A 25836-nucleotide genomic window follows, 5' to 3' on the forward strand; every position below is an offset into this window, starting at 1 on the left:
TTCCTTAGTGGTTGAAGGAATTTGCTGACATTTCTCTTATCGATGCACCAGCTAGTTACAATGCATTGCTTTTTGTCTAAATTCAAGGACTCTTCAAGGCTTAGCACTGCAAGGACAGTGGGTTATACACAGTGCCTTTGCCAACTTAGAAGGCAGGCTTCAGTAATGTCACAGTCCTCAGTGGATTCCCTCTTTGCCAATCCATTGAAGCAGATTTCTCTTGGCAAGGCTGGAAACATATTTGAAATGGCAAATATCTTGGAATCAGGCTTTCGCTCCAGGTAGCATGAAATTTCCACCAAAAGACTGGAAAAAAAGCAAGTTTAGGGCATTCACTATGGTAAGATCTTATAGATAAAATATCCATGCCACCTATTTGGTAATGCCTTAGCTTTGACTGAGAACAAATGCTATACAAATCATTTTGTACAAAGTATACCTCATTGAAAGTATTGTGCAGAACCTTACAAAACTGTTATGTGCCCAAAGCTCTAAATTCAAATCACTTTTTAGTGTAACTTGCTATAATTGAAGCCCCATGTTCTTTGGTATTGAAGCTAACAGTGGTGTTGGATAGCTACTGAATCTGTTTATACTCAGATACAAGAGGCAACAGAGGAGAGAAACGTAGAACAGACAAAGAAAGGAGCCTGTAATCCTGTTTTATAACAAGCAAACTTTACAATGTCTTATAGGAATACATAGTTCCCTGGGTGATATCTATTGTAAAGTAGCTAATTAATAAGATATATAAAGCCTTAATTGGAGAGCTGCCCCCTCAGAGTATTCAGAAAGATCTAATGATTCAAACAGATAGTACTGCCAGTGAAGCACTATCATCCATGCATTAATTAAATCTGGATTATAAAATTCTAATTCCAAAGACGTAAATATGTAATTCAACTGACTTCCGAGGCATCAATAATAAAAATAAATAAAATAAAATTTATAACTCTATCAAACCCTTTATCACATACCATCAATCTTTGGAATAGTGTTTGACCAAAGATGAAATGAATATCAGGAAACAAGGGAAGGATATTTATATGTTTAATAATTTAAGGTCTGAAATAGATTTATAAAAGACATTAATTTGTCAGTATTTTTTTATGGTCTTCTTTGACTTTGAAACTATTTAGTAAGTCTGATTCCATGCTAGAAAGTGAACAATTTAATGGCGACAGATAAATGTGGAATTTAATTACTGTAACTCAACAGCAGGCATAAAGTTTATCTTAATTCAAATAAAGAAATGACTCCATTTAAAAATAACTCCAGCCAATGACTTTGGCTAATTGTGTTTCTCTAGTGATAAACATTAGCATTGTTGAGTTTGAACAGATGCAATACTTTTAAAAGTGAATTGTAAACATTCATCTTTCTTTTGTGTAAGGTAACTACATTGCTTTAGCTTGCCAACATATTTTAAATGAATTTTCCATCAACAATAAAAACACAATCACTTAATTATGTTTAACTAACGCTGGACTTGACCATGATATGGCCTTTCCACAAAGAAATCAGAATCCATTTGTCCATCAGTATCTACCTAAGCAAAAGTTTAAGAATGTTTGGAAATCCCATAATAACCAAGTCTACATGGAGTCAGTTTCCTTTATGTATAATCTCCCTACCTATCTATCTGCATTAGGAAATCAAGTAATTGATAATACTCATCTTTTTTTTTTTTACTATTCTCCAATAGGCTTTCACAGTTATTATTTAGTGTTGTAGACAAATTTGTAGTAACAACTCCAATGGCATAAGTTTCTAAAAATCCAGCCAGAATCCAGCATGAAAAAACTCTTTCAGAAACCAGTTAGATGGATAGCAGTCTTCTTACTGGAACCATCAATATAAAGTAAAACAGCAAATATAAAATTTCTAGTACCTCTGCAAGTTGAAATGCTGACTGACAATGAGTTTTGAAAGTCACCATTCAATTCTTTTAACCTAAGATATTGAAAAAGTAACATTTTTGTACTTGAAATGCAAATGACTCCTAAAAAATATATTTTGTATTTATAGTACAGTATAAACTAGGTTCTGGCCCAGGCACTAAAACTAACTGGCTATGTAGCTTCAGACCAGTATTTTTCCCCTTCTGTGTCCCCATTTACTTTTTTCTGGGATCCTAGAGTCCTCTGAAACCATCACTCTAGACTCCTCAAAAGTCTCACTAGATTAGAAGTTTCTCAAGGGCAAGGATATTATAAAACCTAAGTTGTAGAGTCTTACCATGCCAATATGCTTAATAGTGAAGGGTAGTCATGAAATAACATCAGGATAATTTAACTTAATACAAATAGTGCCAACTAAACCACTTAAATGAAAAAGGTACAGGCAACTTAACCACTAACAAGTCTATTGCCAAGGTATTTCCAACAAAAAAGTACAATATATCTCAGCTCATTTAGAGGATGTATTACCTGAATTATCAAAGTACAGGCAGCACTGTATGGCATCAGGGTTATACACATAAAACCTGGAGCCAGCTGCTTGAGGATGAAATCAGGTTTCATCACTTACTATGTGATCTGAACCTGTTACTTAATATGCTTCCATTTCATTACTCAAACTGTAAGGACACCTCATTTACTGATTTGTGTCAAAGTTTAAATAAACCATTTCATATAAATCAATTAAATAGCATGGGGCACTTAAAACTCACTCAATATATGTTGGCTATTATTCAAGTATTTCCACTTCGCATGGTATACCCAGTATACCCATGGTATCACCATATAGAGATAAGACGGGCAAAGGGCATAGAACGTTCTTCTGCTGCACCTTCTAATTTTTCTTGTAGTTTACACTGTAACAACTTCTGTAATTTTATGTAAATATCTGGAATTAGCTTTTACAGAGGAGGAAAGGAGGAGGCCAGAAGGAAGAAATAGTATGTTTTTTTCATATAGAAACTATGGTTTAATGATACCCTTCCCCATTATTGGGCAAATCTTCCCATGCCACAGAACTTTATCTATTTTGACTTATCTCTCTATTTACAACACTGGACTGGTGAGCTTTCTGCGTTCCTTACATTTCCACTGAATGTGTTTGGGGAACTGCTTACAGTCTGACAACATTATCATGAATGTATGCCACTGAGCTCACATGTTGTATCATCACCAAGTCTAGTTTCCATCTGTAAAGAAATTTAATTGATTTCCATTTCCTGTAGAGTACCCTATTAATCCATTTAGGACTACAGAAAAATAACATTGCCTTTCAGTGTATAAGCTCGTAATGAATCCACGCTAAGGAAGGACACCCAATCCAGCCCATTTCATTCTAGTCATTCACACAATCTGACAGATGAGAGGAAAATCCTCAGTCTTAATTAAACCTGTAAAACTCAAACTTGTACTCCCAACACTAATATCAACACTAACAAATTGATCTTCTTTAGTTAATTTGCATATATGAGTAAACAAAATTAGCATATGCTACCAGATTCTGCTTCTGCTATCCTACCCCTCCCAAATCTGAGCAGTAAATAGCCAGAGTATGTCTTAAGGGAATTGTCCTGAGGAATCTGAGGAAACTATACAAATGTAGAACCCAGCAGACCAGAAATTCTAATTGGTTTCCATTAAGACTGTATATAGAGGATTGCATCCCTAAGCCTGCCATTTCCTAGATTATTTTAATAGTGTGTGGAAATTGCTTTTGGTACTCTTATTCATTCTTTTATTCTTTGGTCTATGAATCAATAAATCAGTCACTGATAATATGCATTCAAAGCAGCATCTGGAAGCATGCAAGGAAGGGAGAATAGCATAGCACATCTTTACCATTCTTAAGCATCACAATTAGTACACATGACAACCAGAAGACTCCCAAATAGTATATAACTAAATATTTCAAAAAAAACTCTAGAGAATTTACATATGGATTTCCTGATAGCACTATTTGTAACAGCCAAAAGTTGGAAACAGTCCAAATGGACATCTACTAGTGGTTGTGAATGGATAAACAAAGAGTGGTACATCCATATGATATAATATTATTTAGCTATAAGAAGGAGCAAATTACTGATATATGCTAAAACATGAATAAATTACAAAAACTCGCTAGGTGAAAGGAGATAGATGGAAAAAATCATGGTATGATTCCATTTATTTGAAATGTTCAGAAAAAAATTACTGAGTCAGAAAGCAGATTTGTGACTGTCTGAGGCTAATGGGGATGGGAAGAGAGAGTACCTACAAATGGGGATAAGGAATCTTTGGAGGATGATGAAAATGTCCTAATATTGAATTTTGATGATGGTCATACTAAAAATTTATTTTAGAAACTCACTGATATTATATTCAAAACTGATAAAATTTATATCTATATGATGCCTCAAAAAGTTGGTTTAAAATTTCAGAAAGAAAAATCACTACAGGCTGAAACAGAGTAGGGATGCTAAGTGGAAAAGGCTGATTTGTGCTCGGAAGGACAGGCAGTACTGAATAGCCCAAACAGAATCATTTATATCATCATTTTAACTCTGCTGATGGTTGTCAAAATGAAGGCTAGAAAGACCTCCCTGCTCCCCAAACTCACTTGCCACATTCACGGGATAGAAATTTTTTTAGGACAGTCTTTGTTTTGTTCACTGCTATCTCTCAAATTACTAGAAAAGTGGCTGGCACATGAGAGGAGCTTAATAAAGATTTGTTGAATAATTCACTAACTCTCCATGCCATATTGTGGAAAATCCATTTAGTTAAATGATTTTTTTCCATGTTTGAAAACAGTACATTTTGTTTGTTTGGTTGGTGTTTCTTTTACTCTTTCATTTCCTAGCAAACTCAACTGCAGTCTTATTGAAAGCAGAAAGCTGAACATCGGGTATAAAGGTTTCCATTTGTAGGGAGTAATAACAGGATTTTCAGTTATTGTCCTCAGGTGAAAACTTAGGTGCCTAAAGCCATTAAGGCTGGTCTAATGAAAACTTTAAGAAATCAGAAGAAACTCTAAAATTCTAATCACAAATTTTCTATCGATGTAGAAGAAGAATAGACTCTCTATAGCTTAAGAAAAGAATCGATTGATAAAGGTTGTAGGAAGCTTTAAACAGTCTCTGATTTACAAACCCCTAAGAACTAGGGTAGCAGTCTTATTCAACATAGAAATGATTGCAGGAAGCTGTTAGATGATGAAGTAATTTCAGGAGAGACTGGAAATGATGCATAAGAAACCTAATTTATTTTGCTCTTTTCTACAGCAGCAGAAAAACAGGGTAATTACCTACTACATAGCTCACATGTAACTCTCATCTCTTCACTGCAATGCTAGCAGATTCAGGCCAGAATTATCCTCACATTGTTCACCCCTTTACTTGGTCTGCTTAGATAATGAGAGAAAATATTTTTTAAAACACTTTAATTGCAGAATCTTCTACTAACATGTGCCATTTGCTTCTCTGCAAAGCTACTGCCTTTTCCTTTGTGTCTCCATAGCAACCATCAGAGTTCAGGTTAGGGATCACGCTAATGCCTTGCCTTCTACAACAGATTTTTAATATTGCTCTCTCACATACGTATCTTATTTCAGTTCTTTTAGTTAATTAGATGGTAGATTATATGGTTATAGTTAGACTACAATATATAGTTTTATAAAATAAACTATATATATGGATAATTATATCTGTCTAGTTTTATGATCACGACCACAAATTTCATGGTAATGCTTTCTGATCCTGAATTCATGAACATTTCCTAGTGAATATCACTTCAAACCTAAATTCCTGAGTCCAGTTTCCAAGTTTATATGTCAATACTTTATCCATTACCATACTATAATGTCTTATTTTATAACCCAGTTTATCTAATTCAGATAAATAAGTATGTTACTTGTTAATTTTGCATATCTAACAAGGCCATTTGTAAAAAATAAAAAGAAACAAAGAGATACAGCACTCTTTTATCTACCACCCATTATACAAAAAATATAGTATCACTATTACCTTTCTGTCTGCTGCAAAATCCATCCCCTCAATCCATTAGTAGTAACTATTATCCTTAATTTTGTTTCCATCACTCTTGTTTTTATAATAGTTTTCATTATAATTTTACCACATACAACCTTACCCCTAAATAGTTTATCTTTACATATTTGAACCTGTATTAATAAAATCATACTGTATGTATTCTTCCAAGATTTGTTTTTATTGTTCAACAAATTCCTAGGATTCATCAACTTCCACTGCTGAGTAACATTTTTTGTATGACTATACCACAATAGATTTATTCATTCTTACCATGGATAGACGCATGTTTATCCCAATATACTTTTAATTAAAGCAATGGTACCACAAATACGCCTGATGGACATGGATCAGTGGCACACATGCATGATGAAGGAAATGGAATAGCTAGGTTACAGGTGAGAGCATCCCCAGTTAAGGAGGCAATGAAAAATATTTTCCACAGACCAGATAGAAAAGTACACCTGCCACAGTGGTAGATACATATTATAGTAGTTGCACATTCCCACCTAACACTTCATAGTATTTCCCAATTTTGTGAAAATAAGTGCTTTTAGTATTTGGGGCTATAGTTAATCTATTTCTGATTACTAATGATGTTGAGCACATTCTCACTGGCCATTCCAGTCTGAGGAACAAGTTTATATCTTTTGCCATTTCACTTTTTTCTTATAAAATTATTCTTTATTATTTTCTTATAAAATTATTTATAAATACATAAATTTTTATTTTTAAAAATATTTTAGTATATTTTTTATTGGAGTTCGATTTGCCAACATATAGTATAACACCCAGTGCTCATCCCAGCAGGTGCCCCCATCAGTGCCCGTCACCCAGTCACTCCATCCCCTTGCCCACTTCCCCTTCCATTACCCCTTGTTAATTTCTCAGAGCATAACATTATTTTTAGTTATAGTCATTGGCAATGATTTTTTTCCCCTCTAGGTTGTAGCTTATCTCTTCTTCCTGAGGTCTTTTGATAAAAAGGGCTCTAAAAATCAAATGTAGTGAAACAATCCTTAGTGATTTCCTTAACAGAGCATCAATATGTCTTATTTAAGAAAACTTCTCTACTATAAATACACTATTCAAATCATTTTCTAATTTTTTAAAAAAGATTTTATTTATTTTTTGACAGAGAGCAGAAACAGGGAGAATAGCAGACAGAAGGAGAAGCTGACTCCCCATTGAGCAAGGAGTCTGATATAAGGAAGCTCAACCCTGAAACTCTGGGATCATGACCTGAGCTGAAGGCAGATGCTTAAAGGACTGAGCCACCCAGGCACTCCCATTTTCTAATTTTTAAAAAACATTTTTTGCCTTTCAAAGTTCAATCCACTTGAAATGGATTTTTTTTTATATTATGTGGTATAAGACTCCAAATAAATGTGTCTTTACATGGACAATCAGTTGTTCCACCCCATTTTGTTTGGAAGGAAGGAAGGAAGGCAGACAGGCAGAGGGAAGGAGGGAGGGAAAGAGAAGAAGAGAGAAAGAGGGAGGAAAAGAGAGAGTGAAGGAGCAAGAGAGGGGAAGGAATCTACACTAGTGTTTCCATAGTGCTTTCATATGAACAAGGGTTTGTTTCTGGCTTCTATGCTGTTCTATCTATCTAACCCTGTGTAAAGCCATAGTGGCTTAATTACTAAAGTTTTACATTGAGCCTTGTCATCTGATAAGGAAGTTTCTACGAAATTCTGCCCTCTGCTCCTCAAATATATTGTGAATCAGCTGGTTACATTCCACAAACAGATCAAAAACAAATTAAAGATTTGGATTTCAATTATTCTATATATCAAGTCTTGGAGACTTGGCATTTTAGCTTTACTGAGTCTTCAAATTCAAGAAAAAGATATTTTTTCTATTTATCTAGATCTTTTAAAATATTTTTCAATAAATGTGTGTATTTTTCAACTACAAAGGTTTCACATCTGCTTGTTGGATTTATTTTCTGCTTCTGTTATTATTTTATCCCTTCAATCTCTTTTGAATTTATCATGTTACCTTAAGTTAGCTCATGCATTTTCTTTTTTTTTTATTTTTTAGAGTTATTTATTTCTTTTTTTTAATTCATGAGAGACATAGAAGGATAAGCAGGCTCCTCCCTGGGAGCCCGATGTGGGACTCCATTCCAGGGACCGGGACCACGCTCCAAGCCAAAGACAGGAGCTCAACTGCTAAACCACTCAGGCATCCCAGCTCATGCATTTTCATCTTAAAAGCATGTTACCTAAAAAGCTTAGATCATTAATTTTCATCATTTCTCATTTTCTATTGTATGTTTCTAGGATGAAAAATATCCCTCTAAATAATGCTTTACCTGCTTCAAGCATGTTCTGTTATGTAGAATTTCAACTACTGTCACTTCAAAATAATGTTCTATTTTCTTTTGCCATTTCTTATTTGACCTATGAGTTACTTAGACATCTATTTATTAATTTTCAAGGATATAAGACTTCTCTAATTTTGTTTTTATTATTGATTTCTAATTTAAATGCCCTTGGGTCATATTTACTTCATAGCTAACATGTCATCAAGTATTGAAAAAAAAGCATTCTGCAGGTTTAGGTACAATGTTCTCTATATGTTCATTAAATGGACCTTATATGTAGGTTCTTTAAATCTTCCACAGACCTACAGTTGTTTTCTCTGCTTAAACTACCAAAATATGAAATACATTTGTTAATATCTCTCATTATTATGATAGATGTGTCCACTTCCACTTGTAATTTATTTTTGTTTTATATATTTCAATATTACATATGCCTAGGGAATTAATCTTCAAGAAGCCTTTTAAAAATAAATTGTTTTGACTGATAATTAATTCAGATATTCCTATTTTGTTCTGAATCTCATTTATCTAGAACATCTTTTCCATTGTTTAGTCTCAACAATTCTGTAGCTTTATGATTTAGATGTGTTATGCAGTAAACAATTTATATCTTTCTCAAAAAACAAAACAAAACAAAAAACACTTGAAGCATTTAGTCTATTTACTTTCATCTTCAATTAATCATATATTTGTATTTGCATAGTTTTTTTTCTTTCTTTTTCTCACATTTCTTACTTTTTTTCTTTTTCTCCCTCAAACAACACAGTCTGTTAATCATTCATCTCTTATTCTACACTTTTAATGTAATTGCTTTATGAATCTTAAGATGCAGACTTTACTTGTAATACTCTAAATTTGATCTATCTTCTCTCTCCTAGAATAATGTGAGAATTTTATATTGTAATTTCACTCCAGTTACCTGTCCCAATTTTTAGGATAAGACACACATATTTTTCAGTATGTGTTTTTCTAAGATTTGTGTATATACTGACCGGCCCCAGCCACCCCCAGCATAAAGCATCCACATCCTGGAAGGTCTGTGACTTTGAGACTCTCCAGTGTCTACAAGTATACAGGAAGAAATTGCCAAAGAGAAGCTGTTGGCAGTGTTCTACATAAGAATTTACTCAGTAAAGATTTTAGTTAGTCATGTAATCCTGGATATGTTAAGATTAGGGAAAATAAGAGACCAAAAGTGGAATCTGGTCACCAGAGATCCCATGCTACACAGGCAATATATGCTAATGAGGAATTCTCTTAATCTTCATCATAGTTACTGATAAAAAACACCCTTCACAGTAAATCATTTATAGTTTTCCATGATTATTTATGGAAAACATTGCTAATATATACTAATTGCTGGTTCTCCTCTCCTAATGGGCACTTCGTATTACTGAAGTTAAGTAGGGCTACACACAATTTGCTTTGCCCCCCACAAAACAAACTATGAGTAGAAATTGCCTGTACAGTTTCTTGTTGGAAGTAATTTTTCATGCTCTCTGCCTCAAACTCTGACCCATGTGGCATCAGTTGCTACATGCATGCTACAGCTACAAGATGATGCCATCTTCATCAGCCTGGACCTCTAAGAGGCTGCATAGAGAACAGAACATCTGTCCTGCAAAGCTGCCAGGCCCAAAGTCAACTGCGTGATCAGGGAACAAACACAGGGGCCTGGAAAATACTTGTTACTGAACTATAATTTAGCCACATCCAACCAATGTATTTAACTTAATTCTCATCCTATAAGGCAAAGCAGATGCTGGTTTCCCCTCTCCACCCTATGTTAGATATAAGAATACTGAAACACAGCAAAATTAGGTAGCTTTCAAAGATCATTCACTTTTGAGGTGCCTGGGTGGTTCAGTTGAGCATCTGACTCTTGGTTTCAGCTCAGGGTATGAACACAGGGTCATGAGATCAGTCTTCTAGTTGGGCTCCACACAGTCTGGAGTCTACTTGATATTCTCTTCTTCTGCCAATCCTCTCACTTAAGCTCTCACTCTCTCTCTCTCGCTCTCTCTCTCTCAAACAAATAAATAAATCTTTTTAAAAAATCATCCACTTTTAAATATCAAGATCTACAGGATAATTTCACTTATAAGTGAAATATAAGGCATATATAAGCTGGTAATTAACATAAGAATGTGTCATTATTGTGCTCAACCCTGAAACATCTGTAGAGTGAAATCTCCATTGCAACACTTACTTGGAACTATAAATTCTATTTCTTCTGACATAGCAACTCCCAGTTTATTAGAAGCAAAGCAGCGATATTTCCCTTGAAAGTGAGATATGTGCCCCTCATTTGGGATCTTAAAGGTTCCTGAGTTGTTAGACACAATTATCCGAGAGTCAGAGAGATCAAAAGGCTTGTCATCCTTAGTCCATGCAAACCTGTAAGATAAAACTCAAGTCAACAACCCTGAAAAATCAGAATGTATCTCTTAATTTTAAAGCGGTGACAACAAAATGCACAACAAAAATGTCATTTTTGACAAAACCAAGACATTTGATGGTAAAAAACTATATTTTTAATTGACTATATAATAGACAAAAAAGTCTCAGTAGAGTCTGAGAAAGCTTACAAGTTGTTACAGACTGAATGTTCATGTCTCCTTCGAATTCATATGTTGAAGCCCAATCCCTAAAGTAAGATTAGCTGGAGGTGTAGAACTGGGGAGGTGATCAGATCAGGAGGGTGGGGTTCCCACGAATGGGGTTAGCATCCTCATGAAGGAGAGCATTTTTGTCCTTTTCTGCCATGTTAAGTTACAGGCAGAAAACAGCTGTCTATGAACCAGGAAACAGGTCCTCCTCATCAGACACCAAATCAACCCGGGCCTTGATCTTGGTCAGCCCAGCCTCCAGAACTGTGTGACAAATGTACATTTGTTGTTTAAACCACCAAGTCTGTGCCATTTTTGTTATAGCACACTGAACTAAGACCAAGCCATAAAGAAACTGTAATAACTGAGAAAACAAATTGAAGATAGGTTCTGTTCTAAGTTTTTTAACTTTTTAATTGGAAAGGTATTTTACTAATACTTTGAAGATTACTAAATCTAAAAACATATAACATGTCATCACATCATGTATGTATGTGAAGAGCTTGTTCAAAATTATAAAACAAACAAGAACTATTAAATGTGGTCATATTTCCTACCTACATTTTTAGACAATAATGGATTTGAGATCACAAAAAAATATAAAATTTTGAAAATTGAGTTTTTCCAATTGTTACAATGCTACTAAAGACAGTTTCTATGACAACATTATCTTCTGTCATATGATTATTGTTTAAGTTACTTAATGATTTGCATTTTTCCCCTTTTACAAACAAATTGTGGTAAACAACCTTAACATATTTATTTTTTGGTACTTATCCAAATATTTCATTAGATCAAGCTATTAAAAGTAAGACTGATAGACCAATAACATAAGAAAATTTTTATAGATGTTGATAAATGTTGCAGAATTGTATTACAGAAAAAAATACGTGTAGTTAAATTCCCACCCCAGTATGCCACCATATCATTTCTGTGAATGAGGCTGTAAAAAGCATTTAAAAAAAATCTTATCAATCCAGTAATGACTTTCCAATTTGATTTTATTCAGCATTTCATATATGAATTATCAATGAAAATTGTGGAATGTGTTAGGACACCATATTCTTATACTAAACTGAACATTATTTCACCAGGAATAACAAACCTTTATGGGACACATATTTTTGTTAGGAACATGCCTGCCTTCCCCTCACACTATTTCTTTTGTCTTCTCTTTCCATGTGTTTTATATTGTATCAGCTTTACTTACAAAGAACACAGAGAATCTATTCTTTCAAATTCCAGTATGTTGACTGGGATCAATTCACCTATACAGAATTAAACATTTCCACTTGGCAATATGTTATGTCTTTTCATTCATTTAAATCTTCTTTCCTGATTCTAGGTAGAATTTTATAAACACCACCCCCGATTTAAATACTACATAGTTCTTGTTACATAGTATCTGACACTGTTTTTGTTGATGTTGCTAATACTAATTGGTAAGACTGAGGACTTTTTTCCTCTTGCTATTATGATGGGATATTTTCTTCTTCTTGATTCCCAATTATTTTCTAACTGCCTATATGGCCATCCAATTACGTTTTATTGAATTTATTTTTTAATTTTTAAATTAATTTATAATCAACAACTTCAATGTAACCCTCTGTATTTATCAAATCTTGTTTTTGCATAGTGGACAGAATAACAAATTATATAATAATAATCATCATCATCATCATATTAATCATATTTTCTCATATATATATAGATTTTATTTTCTTACATAATTATATTGGACATGGCTCTACTAAAATAAGTAACAGTGATACCAGAAGGCATTCTATCTTTTTTTCTGAATTTATTGTAAATGCTAGCAGTTATTTCATAATTAAATTTGTACTGGTTACAGACATAAGAGATATTTTTGATCATTAATCATCCCTGATGATTGTAGGGTATTATCTTTTGATATAATAATTCAGTTCATTACTATTAATATATATATTATTGATCCAGCCATAATAATTGACTAAATCTTCTTCTTATAATTCTATCCACATTTATATATACTAACTCAACATATTCCATTTGGTAAAATACAGATAATATTGATAATTTAACATGTCAACATGTTAAACATGAATCATTAACATGATTCACTAAGGGTGATTTTTTATTTTTTTAAAGAATGATTTTTAAAATATCAAATTATCAAGCAATAATGTCAGCCACAGTAAAATTCCAAGTAATTAATTTTCATTAAATATATATCTTCTTAGTAAATATAAAAGAATTAAGTGAATCAGTACAAGTATGTAGCTTAGCTGCCCATTTTAGGATCACCTACATTAAAATCTAGACTTCTCCCTACAGCTTCTTTCTCCTCATTCCCAATGCACACACATTTCTTTCTCCCTTCCAAAGTATTGGAAGAATTTTGAAAATACTTCATCACTGATCGTGATCACCCCAGTAACAATTATTTAATTAGTAAAATACTAGATAACAAAATATCATGCAGATAGCATTCAGGATGACTAAATATTTCTATGATAATTTTAAAAATATCAACTAATAACCTATTCACTGAATAAGATATGTGTCACATTAAAAATATGTGTCACATTTTAGACCTGAAATAATACATATGTATTGAATGTCATTTATCAATGTATTAAATTTTGGATTAACAAATGCTAACTTTCATTAAGTAGAACTAAGGATCTTCTGGGTTTTGGCTATGTTGTTCACTTGTAATGTAAGGAATTATTGAATATTTCCACAGTGCCAAAACCTATGCTAAGTATTTAACATAAGGCAATCTATTTTATGATAAAAATAATTTCGACCTGTAGAAGAACATATGGAAAATAACCAAACTTTATTTTCATTAACATTGCTAACATGCTATCATTCTTTTGGCAAGTCTTAACCTTCAAGATTTATAGTTCCACAAGCTTATAATAGAGTACAAAGAAATTTTTAAAAGATTACATATATTTAAACAATTATTTCATTTGAAAGAATACTCACGTTGGTTCTGGATTTCCTTTAGCTTCACATTCAATTTGAAAATATTCATCAAAGGGAAAGGCAACTTGCACTTTTGACTGTTTTACAATTGTTGGAACCTGCTGAACTAAATATCAAAATATGTATTTAAAGAATATGATCTACAAAAACTAGGTGAGTTTAATTTAGCCATAATAGAAACACTTGAAACATGCTCTCTATATTGATACATAAAAGAACTATAAAAAAGTGAAAATTACAGAACAAATCTGACTTTGTCTTTGAAAAATGTATTTTATTAATTAATTTTTGAGGTTTGCCCTTGGGTCATGTTTTTTATGCCAGTGTAGTCAACATACAGTGCTTATTAGTTTCAGGTGTACAATATAATGATTCAACAATTCTTTGCAATACTCAGTGTTCGTGATAAGTGTACTCTTAATTCTTTTCATCTATTTTACTCATCCCCCCACCCACCACTCATCTGGTAACCATTCATTTGTTCTCTATGGTTAAGAGTCTATGTTTTGGTTTGTCTCTTTTTTTCTTTGTTTTCTTTCTTAAATTCTACATATGTGTGATATCATATGGTATTTGTTTTTCTCTGATTGACTTCTTTCACTTAGCCTATAACCTCTAGAACCATCTATGTCATTATAAATGGCAAGATTTCACTCTTTTTGGCTGAATAATATACTATTGTGTATGTGTGTGTGTGTGTGTGTATACAATATATATACATAAATTCTTCATTCACCTATCAATGGACACTTTGGGGTGTTTCCATAATTTGGCAGCAATAAACACAGGGGTGCATATATCTTTTCTAATTAGTGTTATTGTACTTTTTGGGTAAATACCCAATAGTGGAGTTGCTGGATCATATAGTAATTATATTTTTGACTTTTTTGAGGAAACTCCATACTGTTTTCCACAGTGGCTGCATAAGGTTGCATTCCCAACAATCACATACAAGGGTTCTTTTTTCTCCGCAGCCAACATGTGTTGTTTCTTCAGTTTTGAATTTTAGCCATTCTGACAGATATGAAGTGATAACTCATTGTGGTTTTAATTTGCATTTCCCCAATAATTAGTGATGTTGAGCACTGTTTTATGTGTCTGTTGGCCATCTCTAAGTCTTTGGAGAATGTTCATGTCTTCCACCCATTTTTTAATTGAATTGTGCAAAAACTGAGAAACCTTCAAAAAACATGTAATAATCCATTTTAAATAGCCTTCTTTGTTAAAATATCTATTTTATCAAGAACACAAAATATGAGAACAGTGGCATTTTTTTACATCATAGCAAATTTCTAATATCTTCATAGAAGGCAGCTGGATTCTCACATCTACACATTTAATCTGTTCCAAAAGTTGTTCTTCTTAAATATATGAAGAAAATCTAGCTTTACACAGGTATGTATTTGAAAAAGGGTGAGATATTTTATCATCCTTTCTGATGATACACCAAAACTCAACAAGTGGTAGTTTCTCAAACTATAATAGCAGTAGTTTCTTTATTACAGTTTGGAATCTGAAATCATATCAATGAATTTTTCATATTCTATTTTACTAAAATGTTTTACCCATAGTGTTATTTTTAAAGATCTTATTTTGGGGCACCTGGGGGGCTCAGTGGTTGAGCATCTGCTTTTGGCTCAGGGCGTGATCCTGAGGTCTTGGGATCCAGACCCACATCGGGTTCCCCACAGAGAGCCTGCTTCTCCCTCTGCTTATGTCTCTGCCTTTCTCTCGGTATTTCTTATGAATAAATAAAATCTTTTTTAAGACATAAAATAAATAATTTCTTTAAGTAATCATTACCATGCAATGCAGGGCTCAAACTCAATCCTGAAATCAAGAGTTGCTCTACCAACTAAGCCAGCTAGGTGCTCCTATCCATGGCTTCTTTTTAACCATGTATAATTTTGTAACATATAATAATCATTTAGAAAAAAAATACTGTTTCATGGACCCTGAGAGGTCCATGGTCACATTTTAAGCATTGATAGCCAGAATAGTAACTTAAAGCTCTTTCCAATTCTAAAAAAAAAAATTGGCTTGATGAATCTGATCATTGAGTTTTCCTAGTTTAGGTACATTAGTCCAAGTTCAGTCTTTATCCATGGGATATTCATAAACACTTTAAGAACATGCATAGAACACATCCATACCTTCATGCACATTTACCTTATTTCTGATATCTACATTTCTAAGTACAGCAAGTCTTGAGCTTATTGCAAATTCATGTTATTTAAATTTTATTACAGTTATAAAAGGTGAAGGATAATGCACAATAGCAACAGTCCCTAGGATATCAGCTAATAACTTGTGAACAACTTGTTTATTAGAACATTACTCTTCCTTAAATTTGCTAAGGTTGTAAAGTCTCGGCAATAACTAATTACTCAGGGAATGGAACTAATAACCTTTGAGTGTTTATAAGAATATATATTCTACATTATAAATCTTTTCCTCCATAATTAGGCCAATTACTAACACACCAGACTCCTTGACATTCAAATTGGATACCTGCCTTAGTTGCATTTGCTAGTGAGTGCTCCAGAGTACTGAAATAAATGGATAATATTCAGTTGTTCTGAAAACATGTCATTAATATTTCATAACAATTGTTGTCTAAGGACATTGCAGCATGAAAGTACATAAGTAATTGAGACAGCCAGAATAAAAATGTGTGCCATGGATTAATATAAACTTTCAAATTCTTTACCACTGATGACCTAAATGAGAAAAGATGGAAAGAAAACGTATATTCTAAGAGAATATGGTCAGGAATCAGATCAGGAATCCCAGTGCATCTTTGTTGCTATGGGAGGGGGAATGTAAGATTATTAGCCCCTTTTCCACAAGTATCACCAAGAACTTTGCTCTTAATTTGGTACTGCACACTCAAACCAAAAGAATCTACTGAAGATGAATTATTTCCAGCTCTTGACCTGAATGTCTACAATCTAGGTTGATCTATATTGTGGGTAGGCTAGGAGATTTCAGCTTGATTTAAAGAGAACTTTAAATCTGTACATCTACAAATAAGATAGAATTCCTTAAGAAGTAAAAATATTCAAAGAGTAACATGACTATCTGTCAAGGACAATGGAAAGGGATTCTCACTTAGGGCTGAACTAAAGGGCAGGGCTGCCCAAAGTGTATGATGTGAAACTGCTATGTGAAGTAATTTAAGGTGGCCCTCAGAATAATGGCTTAAAAACACATTATACTATATAGTCAGAGACTTAACTGCCTTTTCTATTCACATTCAGATAAAGTACTTCAGAAGAATTATTTAAGTTCAGAGTTAGCACTTCTCTTAATGTTTATTTAACTTGCTAAGCTCAAGTCTAATTGTCTAGAGCCTAGATAATGTGCAAAGGTCATTTCCAGTGCTAAGATTCAAATAAACAAGCAATGCCTCTTGTATTATAAGTTTCCAAATTACATATGATAAAGACAGCAGGGATAATAGAGGAAGCATATGGAAAAAAATATCTAAATAACGTTTCAAGGGTATTTTACATCCCCTCTCCTTATAACACAAATTCTCCAAATCTACATTACAAAGCTGGTGCAGTATTACATAAACTGCATTTGTAAATGTATCATTTTTTGTCTGTTATTTTTTAGGTATGTAAAGATATATACTTCCATCAAACCATTGAATAGCCTCTTGATATAAACTCATGCTATGGAATGCTTAGATTTTCAGAATAGTTATCTTATATTTCAGTTGTATAATAATGGTTTTTTAATATTTTCTTAATTCATTGTTTTCATTCTTAAATATACAATCATTTTGAAAAAGATACAAAATTATTCAGTTCCTTTTTATCATAATTGGTTTAAACTATTAATTTCTGAATCATAACACTTCATAAAATAAGCCAATGAAGTACATAAAAGTAACAGCTGTTGGTAATACTGAAGAATATTTTATATGGCAAAACACCTGATCTATAGGTCATGTTTCCTGTTATATGTTCAGTTTGCATAAGAGGCAAAAAGCCTGAGCTGCAAAATAATTATAGCAAGTAGTCAAATAGAAGACATCCACATTTTTTAAAAGGCAATCATGAATTCTGATGATAGACTGCTGGAAAATAAATAGAAATATGGTAGAAAAATCACATCCTCAATCTACAAGTATTCTACTTAAAAATTAAAACACATATATGAAATTCCATAAAGTAGGTATTAAATGCTGTCATTTTTACCTGAAAGTGGTATTTCCATGGCTGTGGAGAATTTTAACAAGGAAACAAATTAGAGATAAGATTAATCCTCTTCCACCCAACAGCATCTCCATTGCTCTTCAGTATGGAGGCAACTCAGGAAGAATAAATTGTAATGTCTCCTCCTACTTTTGGTTTAAAGCTGAGAAGAACGTAGTACACCTGGAAACTAAAAAAAAAAAAAAAGAAAGAAAAAAAGAAAGAAAAACAAAATGACATATACTTTAAGTTCATATACTCTGAACTTCAACTTTTATTTGGAGAGATTATGCTTTGGCATTTTTCATATATGTATAAAATACTATACATTTAAAAATAGTAACTAAGCCTGCTGTTCTGCTATTTTTTATAATATTGAGAATATAAAGAGACAAAAATGCTATTTATATTTTATTTTGAGAAAAGTTCTGTATGGATCATAAAGAAAAATAATCCCATTCCCTGCTTCTTCCCCCACAAAATGTTGAATTAGAGCAATGGCTTTACTCTGCTTTCTCTGATCTCAATTGACTCATCTATAAAAAATGGGAATTGGGAAAAAATTATCTTTGTGTGGCTTAGAAAATTTCCCTAAATGAAAAATAACTTACGTTGGTAATTAAAAATATTTTCAAATGTACCATTGCGTTGACACATATTTTCTTGATAAAATAAATTATTTGAATCAACAAAACAAAGTGTGGAAAAATTACTTATAAAAATCAGAACATTGCTTAACTACAGTAATTGAATTTTGCACATTTATACACAGTTGGGAGATACTGAACCATAAAGAGAATTCTAAGATGAAAAATCAGAAGAAAATATTAATATCTTTCCTTTGAACTTTCTTTTTCCTTCTCTTTCTCTCTTTTAAAGATTTTATTTATTTCATTTGAGAGAGAGAAAGAAAGAGAAAAAGACACGAGCCAGGAGGGGTAGAGAGGGAGAAGCAGATTCTCTGCTGAACAGCGAGGCTGAGGCAAGGCTTGATCCCAGGACCCTGAGATCATCACCTGAGCCAAAGGCAGATGCTTAACCAACTGAACCACCTAGGAGTTCCCCTTCTCTGTTCTTGAAACACTTTGATAATAGTCATTTCAATTCATTATTTATAGTTATATGTCATCCTTTACCTGTAATCTATTACTTAATATTCTGTCCCATTGATATTTAATACTGATTTCTTTAAGGGCATTTCATAAATTTGTTTAATGATCCTGTCTTCTATTTGTTAGGAGAAAGACTTTGAAAAATACGATGCTTTTAGGTGACCATATTTCCAGATTCATACATCAAACTATAGTGAAATAGAAAATACAAACACTAGATAGCTCAGTAAGTGACTACAGACTCAATTAAAATTAATCTCTTGATTTAGGCTAGTGATTCAATGGTTACTACAATTGCCATAGTAAAATAGCTTGCAGACATGAATTGTTCAATAGTGATGATCTGACTTAGGAATTTTAATGGTCTTAACTACATGGTCTTGATGAGAGAAATTCTTTCCCATAAAAGGATGCCACATTGAACCCCTGGCTTAAAATAAGGTTATAAATTAAGAGACATAACATTGATGACACCAACAATTTCCAGAATATGGAATGGTTAATTCTATGTCTGACCTATTCTCCTGCAGGGATTAGCTTCAATTTACCTGAGACTTATATGTTAGGAGGCTGTTACATAAAAGTCACTGGAAGTTAAAATGTGACTCCTTGCAAGCAAGACTCCATTAGGTGATGTTGATAGCTCCAAAATAGCTTTCATATTAAAAAGGGAATGTCAGTCATAATTTCATTGTCAGAATGCAAAAGGGCATACTGTTTAGTAATTCTATTTTGCAACAGTAAGGTAGCAATAAAATTATATTCCCATTTATCTTTCTTCAAAGAATACGAATATAATGCCTCACACCAGACCTCAAAGATAAAAGCAATTATCGGAACTTAGGATGGAAATGACAGCAAGGCAAGTACAAAATAACACTAAAATATTTTGAGACCTAGTCACATAAAGCTGATGTCTGATTGCTTATGTTAATGACATTAACTCAGATTAAAAAAAGAATCAATGAATTTTCATGGATTTAATCTTCCTTCTATCCTAGCTCATCCTTGGAAAGAAGAAAACCATCTGTGACATCTAACTCAAAAGAAAACAGATAGTATCATATACAATTGACCCTTTCCAATTGACCCAAGCCTTAGCTTGTCTAGTGTGATAGTATGGTAAGGATTAGGAACACACTGCTTCTGAGACACAACAGAAACATGGACAGGCATGTATGTTATTCTCCCAAATAATATTGTCTAATATGCATATATCACTAATACTATAAAATGACCTCAAAGATCCCTCTGATGTTTTGAAAATAGCTCTGCTGGAGTAAGTCTAGAAACAATGTATTCCCTTAACTTAAATTCATCTTCTGCTTTAAGAAATAGAAAAGAGAGTTGGCTTATCCTTCATCTATTTTACCTGGACTTCCAAGTGCATGCAAAGATGCTAGAGCCCACAGGTCAGCGAACAGAAGACAGTGATACATAACGCATAAGAACATGAAAAATAAAACAGAATATCATAGGTTCAAAGCCATCACTTACTACCATGCGGCCTTGGGAAGTTTATCCAACCTCTCTTGCTCATTTCTACAAAGGAATAGAGTAGTTCAGTCCTATAGTGCACTTAAGAAGGTTAAGCACAGAAGAAGAAATGAAATTTACTACTAATAGTGACAGTGATGATGATTTTGTTGTTACTGATAAATAAGTAGAGTAAAGCCTCCAGTAATAATATTCTGATCAAAAGAATATGGTTAATTTGTACGTATTCTAATATAGTTACAGAATCCAATGAAAAATAAAAGCTAGTTCACTATTTAGTGGTGAAATGATACTGTTTTAAAATACTCTATTTTTTTAAAGGTGGGGGATGTGTAGATTGATGACAAAAGTCTTCACTTCTTCTCACCTCTTTGTCTCCATGTGCTTTGCATATAACTTTACAGGTTCTCCCACTAAGAAGCAATTTCCTCACTTCTGGAATCTGGCTGGACTTTGATCAACAAAATGATGTCTGAGCTTAGGCCTCAAGAATTGCACATTTTTGCTCTCTGTCTCTCTTTCTCTTTCTAAAACCCTGCTCAGTTTTCACTCAGCTAGCCTGCTGAAAGATGAGAGACATTACTTCATCACCGCCTATAATCCAGTAGGCAAGCAACCACCAAACATTAAAGGGCAGCCATTCTAGAAGAGCCAGTCCCAGACAACCTGCCAGCTGAACACAGGCGTAAGAGCCAGCCTGACCCACATTAGTCCAGACTGCTTAGAATCAGCAGAACCATCTGACAAGTTTCAGGGTCACCACCCCCAAACACCATGCCATGGTATATGATATATGTTAAGCTGGGGAAATTTTAGAAATGGCAGGCACTAGAAGGACCCTGACCTTCTTCTGAAGTAGGTCTAAAATCCTCCTGTGATAGATGCTTTCCTTAGACCAGAGATAAGGAGCATTCTTATCTCTGAAGATGGAAGGACACTGAGATGCATCCAAAAAAGCAGGTCTTTCTAGGGTTTCCATGCTGAGTAAACTTAGCCCAGGCCCCTTTTGTTCTATTACATTTTCCACAACTTTCTGCTCTTCATAAAATCCAGCATAAAAATGCTTCTTCGGGTCTTCATTTCCTTCTGAAGACTACTGTGTCACATAAAACTTACATTAAATAGATTTGTATGGTTTTCTCACACCATCCTATCTTCTGCTACAGAGACCCAGCTAAGAACCTAGAAGGATAGAAGGAGAAAAGATATTTTTCCTACTCTATGCACCTAAAAACACAGTAGACTTAGGAACAACAGTAAATGTTTCTTGTGTTAAAGCAATCTGCTTTAGTATGATTCGAAATGTAGAAATAGCTAAATGATATAGGAAGAAAAGAATAAAAGCATTCCTACCATATTGATAATTGTGGTAGCTGTATAATAGATACATATGGAGATTCTTTATACTACCGTCTGTATCTTCAGTTATGTTTGAACATTTTCATAAGAAAGACATTTATAATGTAGCAATTCAGTCTACTGAAATCAGAAAAAAGCCTAAATAATCCAGTAAGATAAGGAGACTCCTTTAGCAAAAGGTGGACAGCACCTCCTGGTATACCTTTAATAAAAAACAGAAGGTCTCTCTTAAGGCTACCATGCTATCAGACCTCTTCTGTTTAAACTATATTCAGAAAATTTGAGGTCCCTTTGAATGTAAAGTGTATGTGTTCTACATATCCAGCACAAGTCCATAATTAAATGCAATATTTGTTCCTTTATGTTTTTGGAAGAAATATAAGCCCAACTTACAGTAATTACTTAAACCTGGGTAGCCATAGTACATCCTCTGGATGGCATGCTTTGATACTTAATTCACTGATTTTATACAATGTTTTCATTAGATTCTGTTAAATTCCATTAATTGAGTACAGAAAGGCAAAAAAGCATAAAATACGGTAAGAGTACACAGTCACTTTGGACTATTATTTATATTTATGTATACATGCTGTGCCTCTAAATCGAACAGAAACACACATTATTTTAAAGTAAGTGTAAAGGTCTCCTGCTATTGTTGATATATTCTGGATAATAATCATTCCTAATAACCACTTGTTTTTTATACTTGACAGTAATGCTGTCATAGTGACTCAAAACATTTGACACTATGGTTTTCTAATGGTTTCATTGTATTACAAATCTTTTTTTTTCCCTTTAAGTAATTTGTAGATTACCACAAATACATTATTTCTGAATTCAAAAATAAAGAGAGTATTACTTTTCTGTAAAAAGAATAAAATTTGATGGTGTAGTGAATGGACCAAAAGCAGCTTAAAAAGGTAGATAGTCTGGGATAGTAAATTTCATCTTAGTGATATTTTTCACACCCTTGGCATCTTCTGTCAATAATTATTCACAAACATTTTGAAGTCAAATTTCTCAAGAGAAAATATAACAAGGCAACTCTAAAGAAAAAAAAAAAAAAAAGCAACTCTTAGGATCACTATTTTTAAAACTCTCATTTCCATGGCAGCAGCTTACACAAAGTAGCCATGTCAGCGACAGGCCATCTGCCATTTCTAAAGAAGGCATGGAATGTAAACAGCCCCCCAAAAAGTGCTGTGTTGACATTCCTGTTCAGTAAGAAACAGCATTAAGTTGTTTCAGCCACTATGAATTCTAGAGATTGGAATTAACTTCATGCGTGCTAAATCATTAAACAACATTTTTCTACTCAGGAAGCTTGAAATAGATCAGCAACTTTTATTATAGTCAGCAGGAAAGGATATATTATGACACTGACATCCAAATTGTAGTTTTAAAAATAACTCAATGGATTTGTGTAATAGTCTGGGACAGTGCTATAACTTGAAATTGTTTAAATTTTATTTTCTCTTCACACTAAAATGACTTAAGAATCACTAAGCTGCAAAGAGCAAGTGTCTTATATAAGGCTATTTGACATTTTCATGATGGGATAGATGTCACCTTCACTTCCCTCTGACCTCGGCTGTCCCTTTATAAAACTCCTTTTCATGCGATTGTCAAGCTAGTGTAAACTATTCCCTTGATTCAAGAATTAGGTCTTATGGGGAGGAAGTCCAGCACATTTCCATAAGCCTGAAGTGTGATCTGAATCACTCAACACCTGGAAACTGAGAAAGGATAAACACAAAGAAATTCAAAGGCTTTTGTTCAATCGTCTACTTGGCTAATACCATAAATCAATTTACAAGTGTCATAAACACAGTAATCCTGAAATAACTGTTAATGGCTTTTCCCTCTGAAAACAAAGGAAATATTGTATGTTATGGCCATATCCATTAAAACTCTGTTTCATGTCACCAAGTGACAAGACAAAAGAATTGCTTAGAGTGTTAATTTATCCTCCCTGCAGAAGATCAAAGAAATGTAGATTTTTATTATAAGCAAATTGATTTTATTGGGAAAATGTCAGCTTTAATTAATAATTATGTTAGATAAAGTAATATTATTAATAATACCATTTATTTAACTAAATAGCACAATATAGTGTGGTTGAGCTCTGATAGGAATATAACTGAATATAATCAATATTTTGTTTGTTTTGCCCTTCATTTACCTATGAATCTTAAATTCTTACCAAGTAGCAAGCTGCAATGACATCTAATTCGAATTATTTTATAATGGAGAGAAAGAAAGAAAGAAAAAAAACACACCAAAACTCAAGATCACTTGACTGCAGGGATGAAGAAAATGATCTCACATCCCAACATATAAGGCAAATTCTGAATCATTTCTAACACACCTTACATACCAATGATGGTCATCCAAGGAATTTTTTTTTAATTGAGGAAAACACAGATGTACAAAACACACAAAATTTACGTGAAGTTAATTTTTACATATATATAAATCTGTTTAATCACCTTTCAAATCTTTTATGGAGTTTTTGGTCACCAAAAGCATTCCATCAGCTTCATTCTTAGAGAACTCCAGATGACCAGTTAACAAGAAAGCAAAACCTGTTTGCATTCTCCCAAACCACTGGATCCCAACGAGGGTAGTATCTCTCCCCATAGCTGATGTTTGTATTATGTGGGGGCAGTTTGTGTTGTCTTAATGTCTAGAGAGTGCTACTAGCATTTGCTATGCAGGAATGCAGGAACCAGAGACCCTAAATGACCCCGAGTGTTCAGCACAGTCCTGCCCAATGAAGAAGTGCCCTACCTGAAGGGTCTCCACTACTCAACTGTAAGTTAAAAAAGGCTGTGTGGTCAATAAGCCAGGGATAGGCTATACACACTATTCTATGCAGCTTTGAAAAATTTTCAGTGCACACTAGCATATAAAGGCAGACAAATTTACTTAATTTAGGATTTCATAAACTTTTCTGACTATGAAATTCTCTGTGTGTTTGTGTGTGTGTAACTTTTACCAAAATTCACATGTGGAAGAAACTTCTTTATGAGTCATCATCAACAAATAACAACTGAAATATCAACAGTGATAGTTATCAGCCTTTAACATTTATTGAGCTATTTCTATGTGCCATAATTGCTTTTCATTGTGAAAAATTTGTTTAATTCTCACATCTTCATGATGTAGGTTTAATATCATAACAATTGAGATCCATTTAAATATAGGGAAACTGGGACACAAAATGCCCAAAGTCTTACAAATAAAATGTTGAGTTGAACTTAAATGGAATGGAAGTCAATCTAGAAACAATGGAATCTGTTTCTGGAATCACTGTTCTTAATTATTATAATGATAACTATTTGGAAAAAAAAATAATTTTCAAGATTTAAAGATGTGTATTGACCATCAGAATAAAACTATAATAAAATACATCAAATTAATCAAATAAGAAATATATGAAGCAACTATGGAAAATTTTCTACTGATTAATTCCATCAGATCTTAATGAATATTTCCTAGGAAAATAAGTTAAAATACTCTAATGGAACATTATTTTCAGGGATAAAAAAAATCCTGAGACTAAATAATCTAAAACTTTACCATTCAAAATTGTCTCAACCAGGAAGGTCCCATCACTTCTAATTTGAAAGAAAGGATTCACGGATTACATTCTCATCTAAAATTATCAAACAACAAACTGTCTAAAACTTAAGAACTGCAATATATGGGAGAAAGAGACTATAAGAGATTTCTGAAGTATAATCAAAGATTAACTTCAGGAAAT

The 25836-nt window shown here is 33.1% G+C and overlaps 1 protein-coding gene across 3 annotated transcripts in view; it reads right to left on the reverse strand.

The window, feature by feature from the left end:
* CHL1 (cell adhesion molecule L1 like) overlaps positions 1–25836 on the reverse strand; it is a 194974-nt gene that overhangs the window by 59574 nt on the left and 109564 nt on the right. For all 3 annotated transcript variants that reach the window (XM_038565827.1, XM_038565829.1, XM_038565828.1), the window contains 3 exons: positions 18106–18292; positions 13898–14003; positions 10522–10709 (listed from right to left, as the gene is read on the reverse strand). In XM_038565827.1, coding sequence (XP_038421755.1) covers positions 10522–10709; positions 13898–14003; positions 18106–18124 — 313 coding nt within the window. In that variant the 5' untranslated portion in view covers positions 18125–18292. The remainder of the gene's footprint in view (positions 1–10521; positions 10710–13897; positions 14004–18105; positions 18293–25836) is intronic.

This window comes from Canis lupus, chromosome 20 (assembly GCF_011100685.1).
Source record: "Canis lupus familiaris isolate Mischka breed German Shepherd chromosome 20, alternate assembly UU_Cfam_GSD_1.0, whole genome shotgun sequence".
In the NCBI taxonomy this organism is placed as follows: Eukaryota; Metazoa; Chordata; class Mammalia; order Carnivora; family Canidae; genus Canis; species Canis lupus.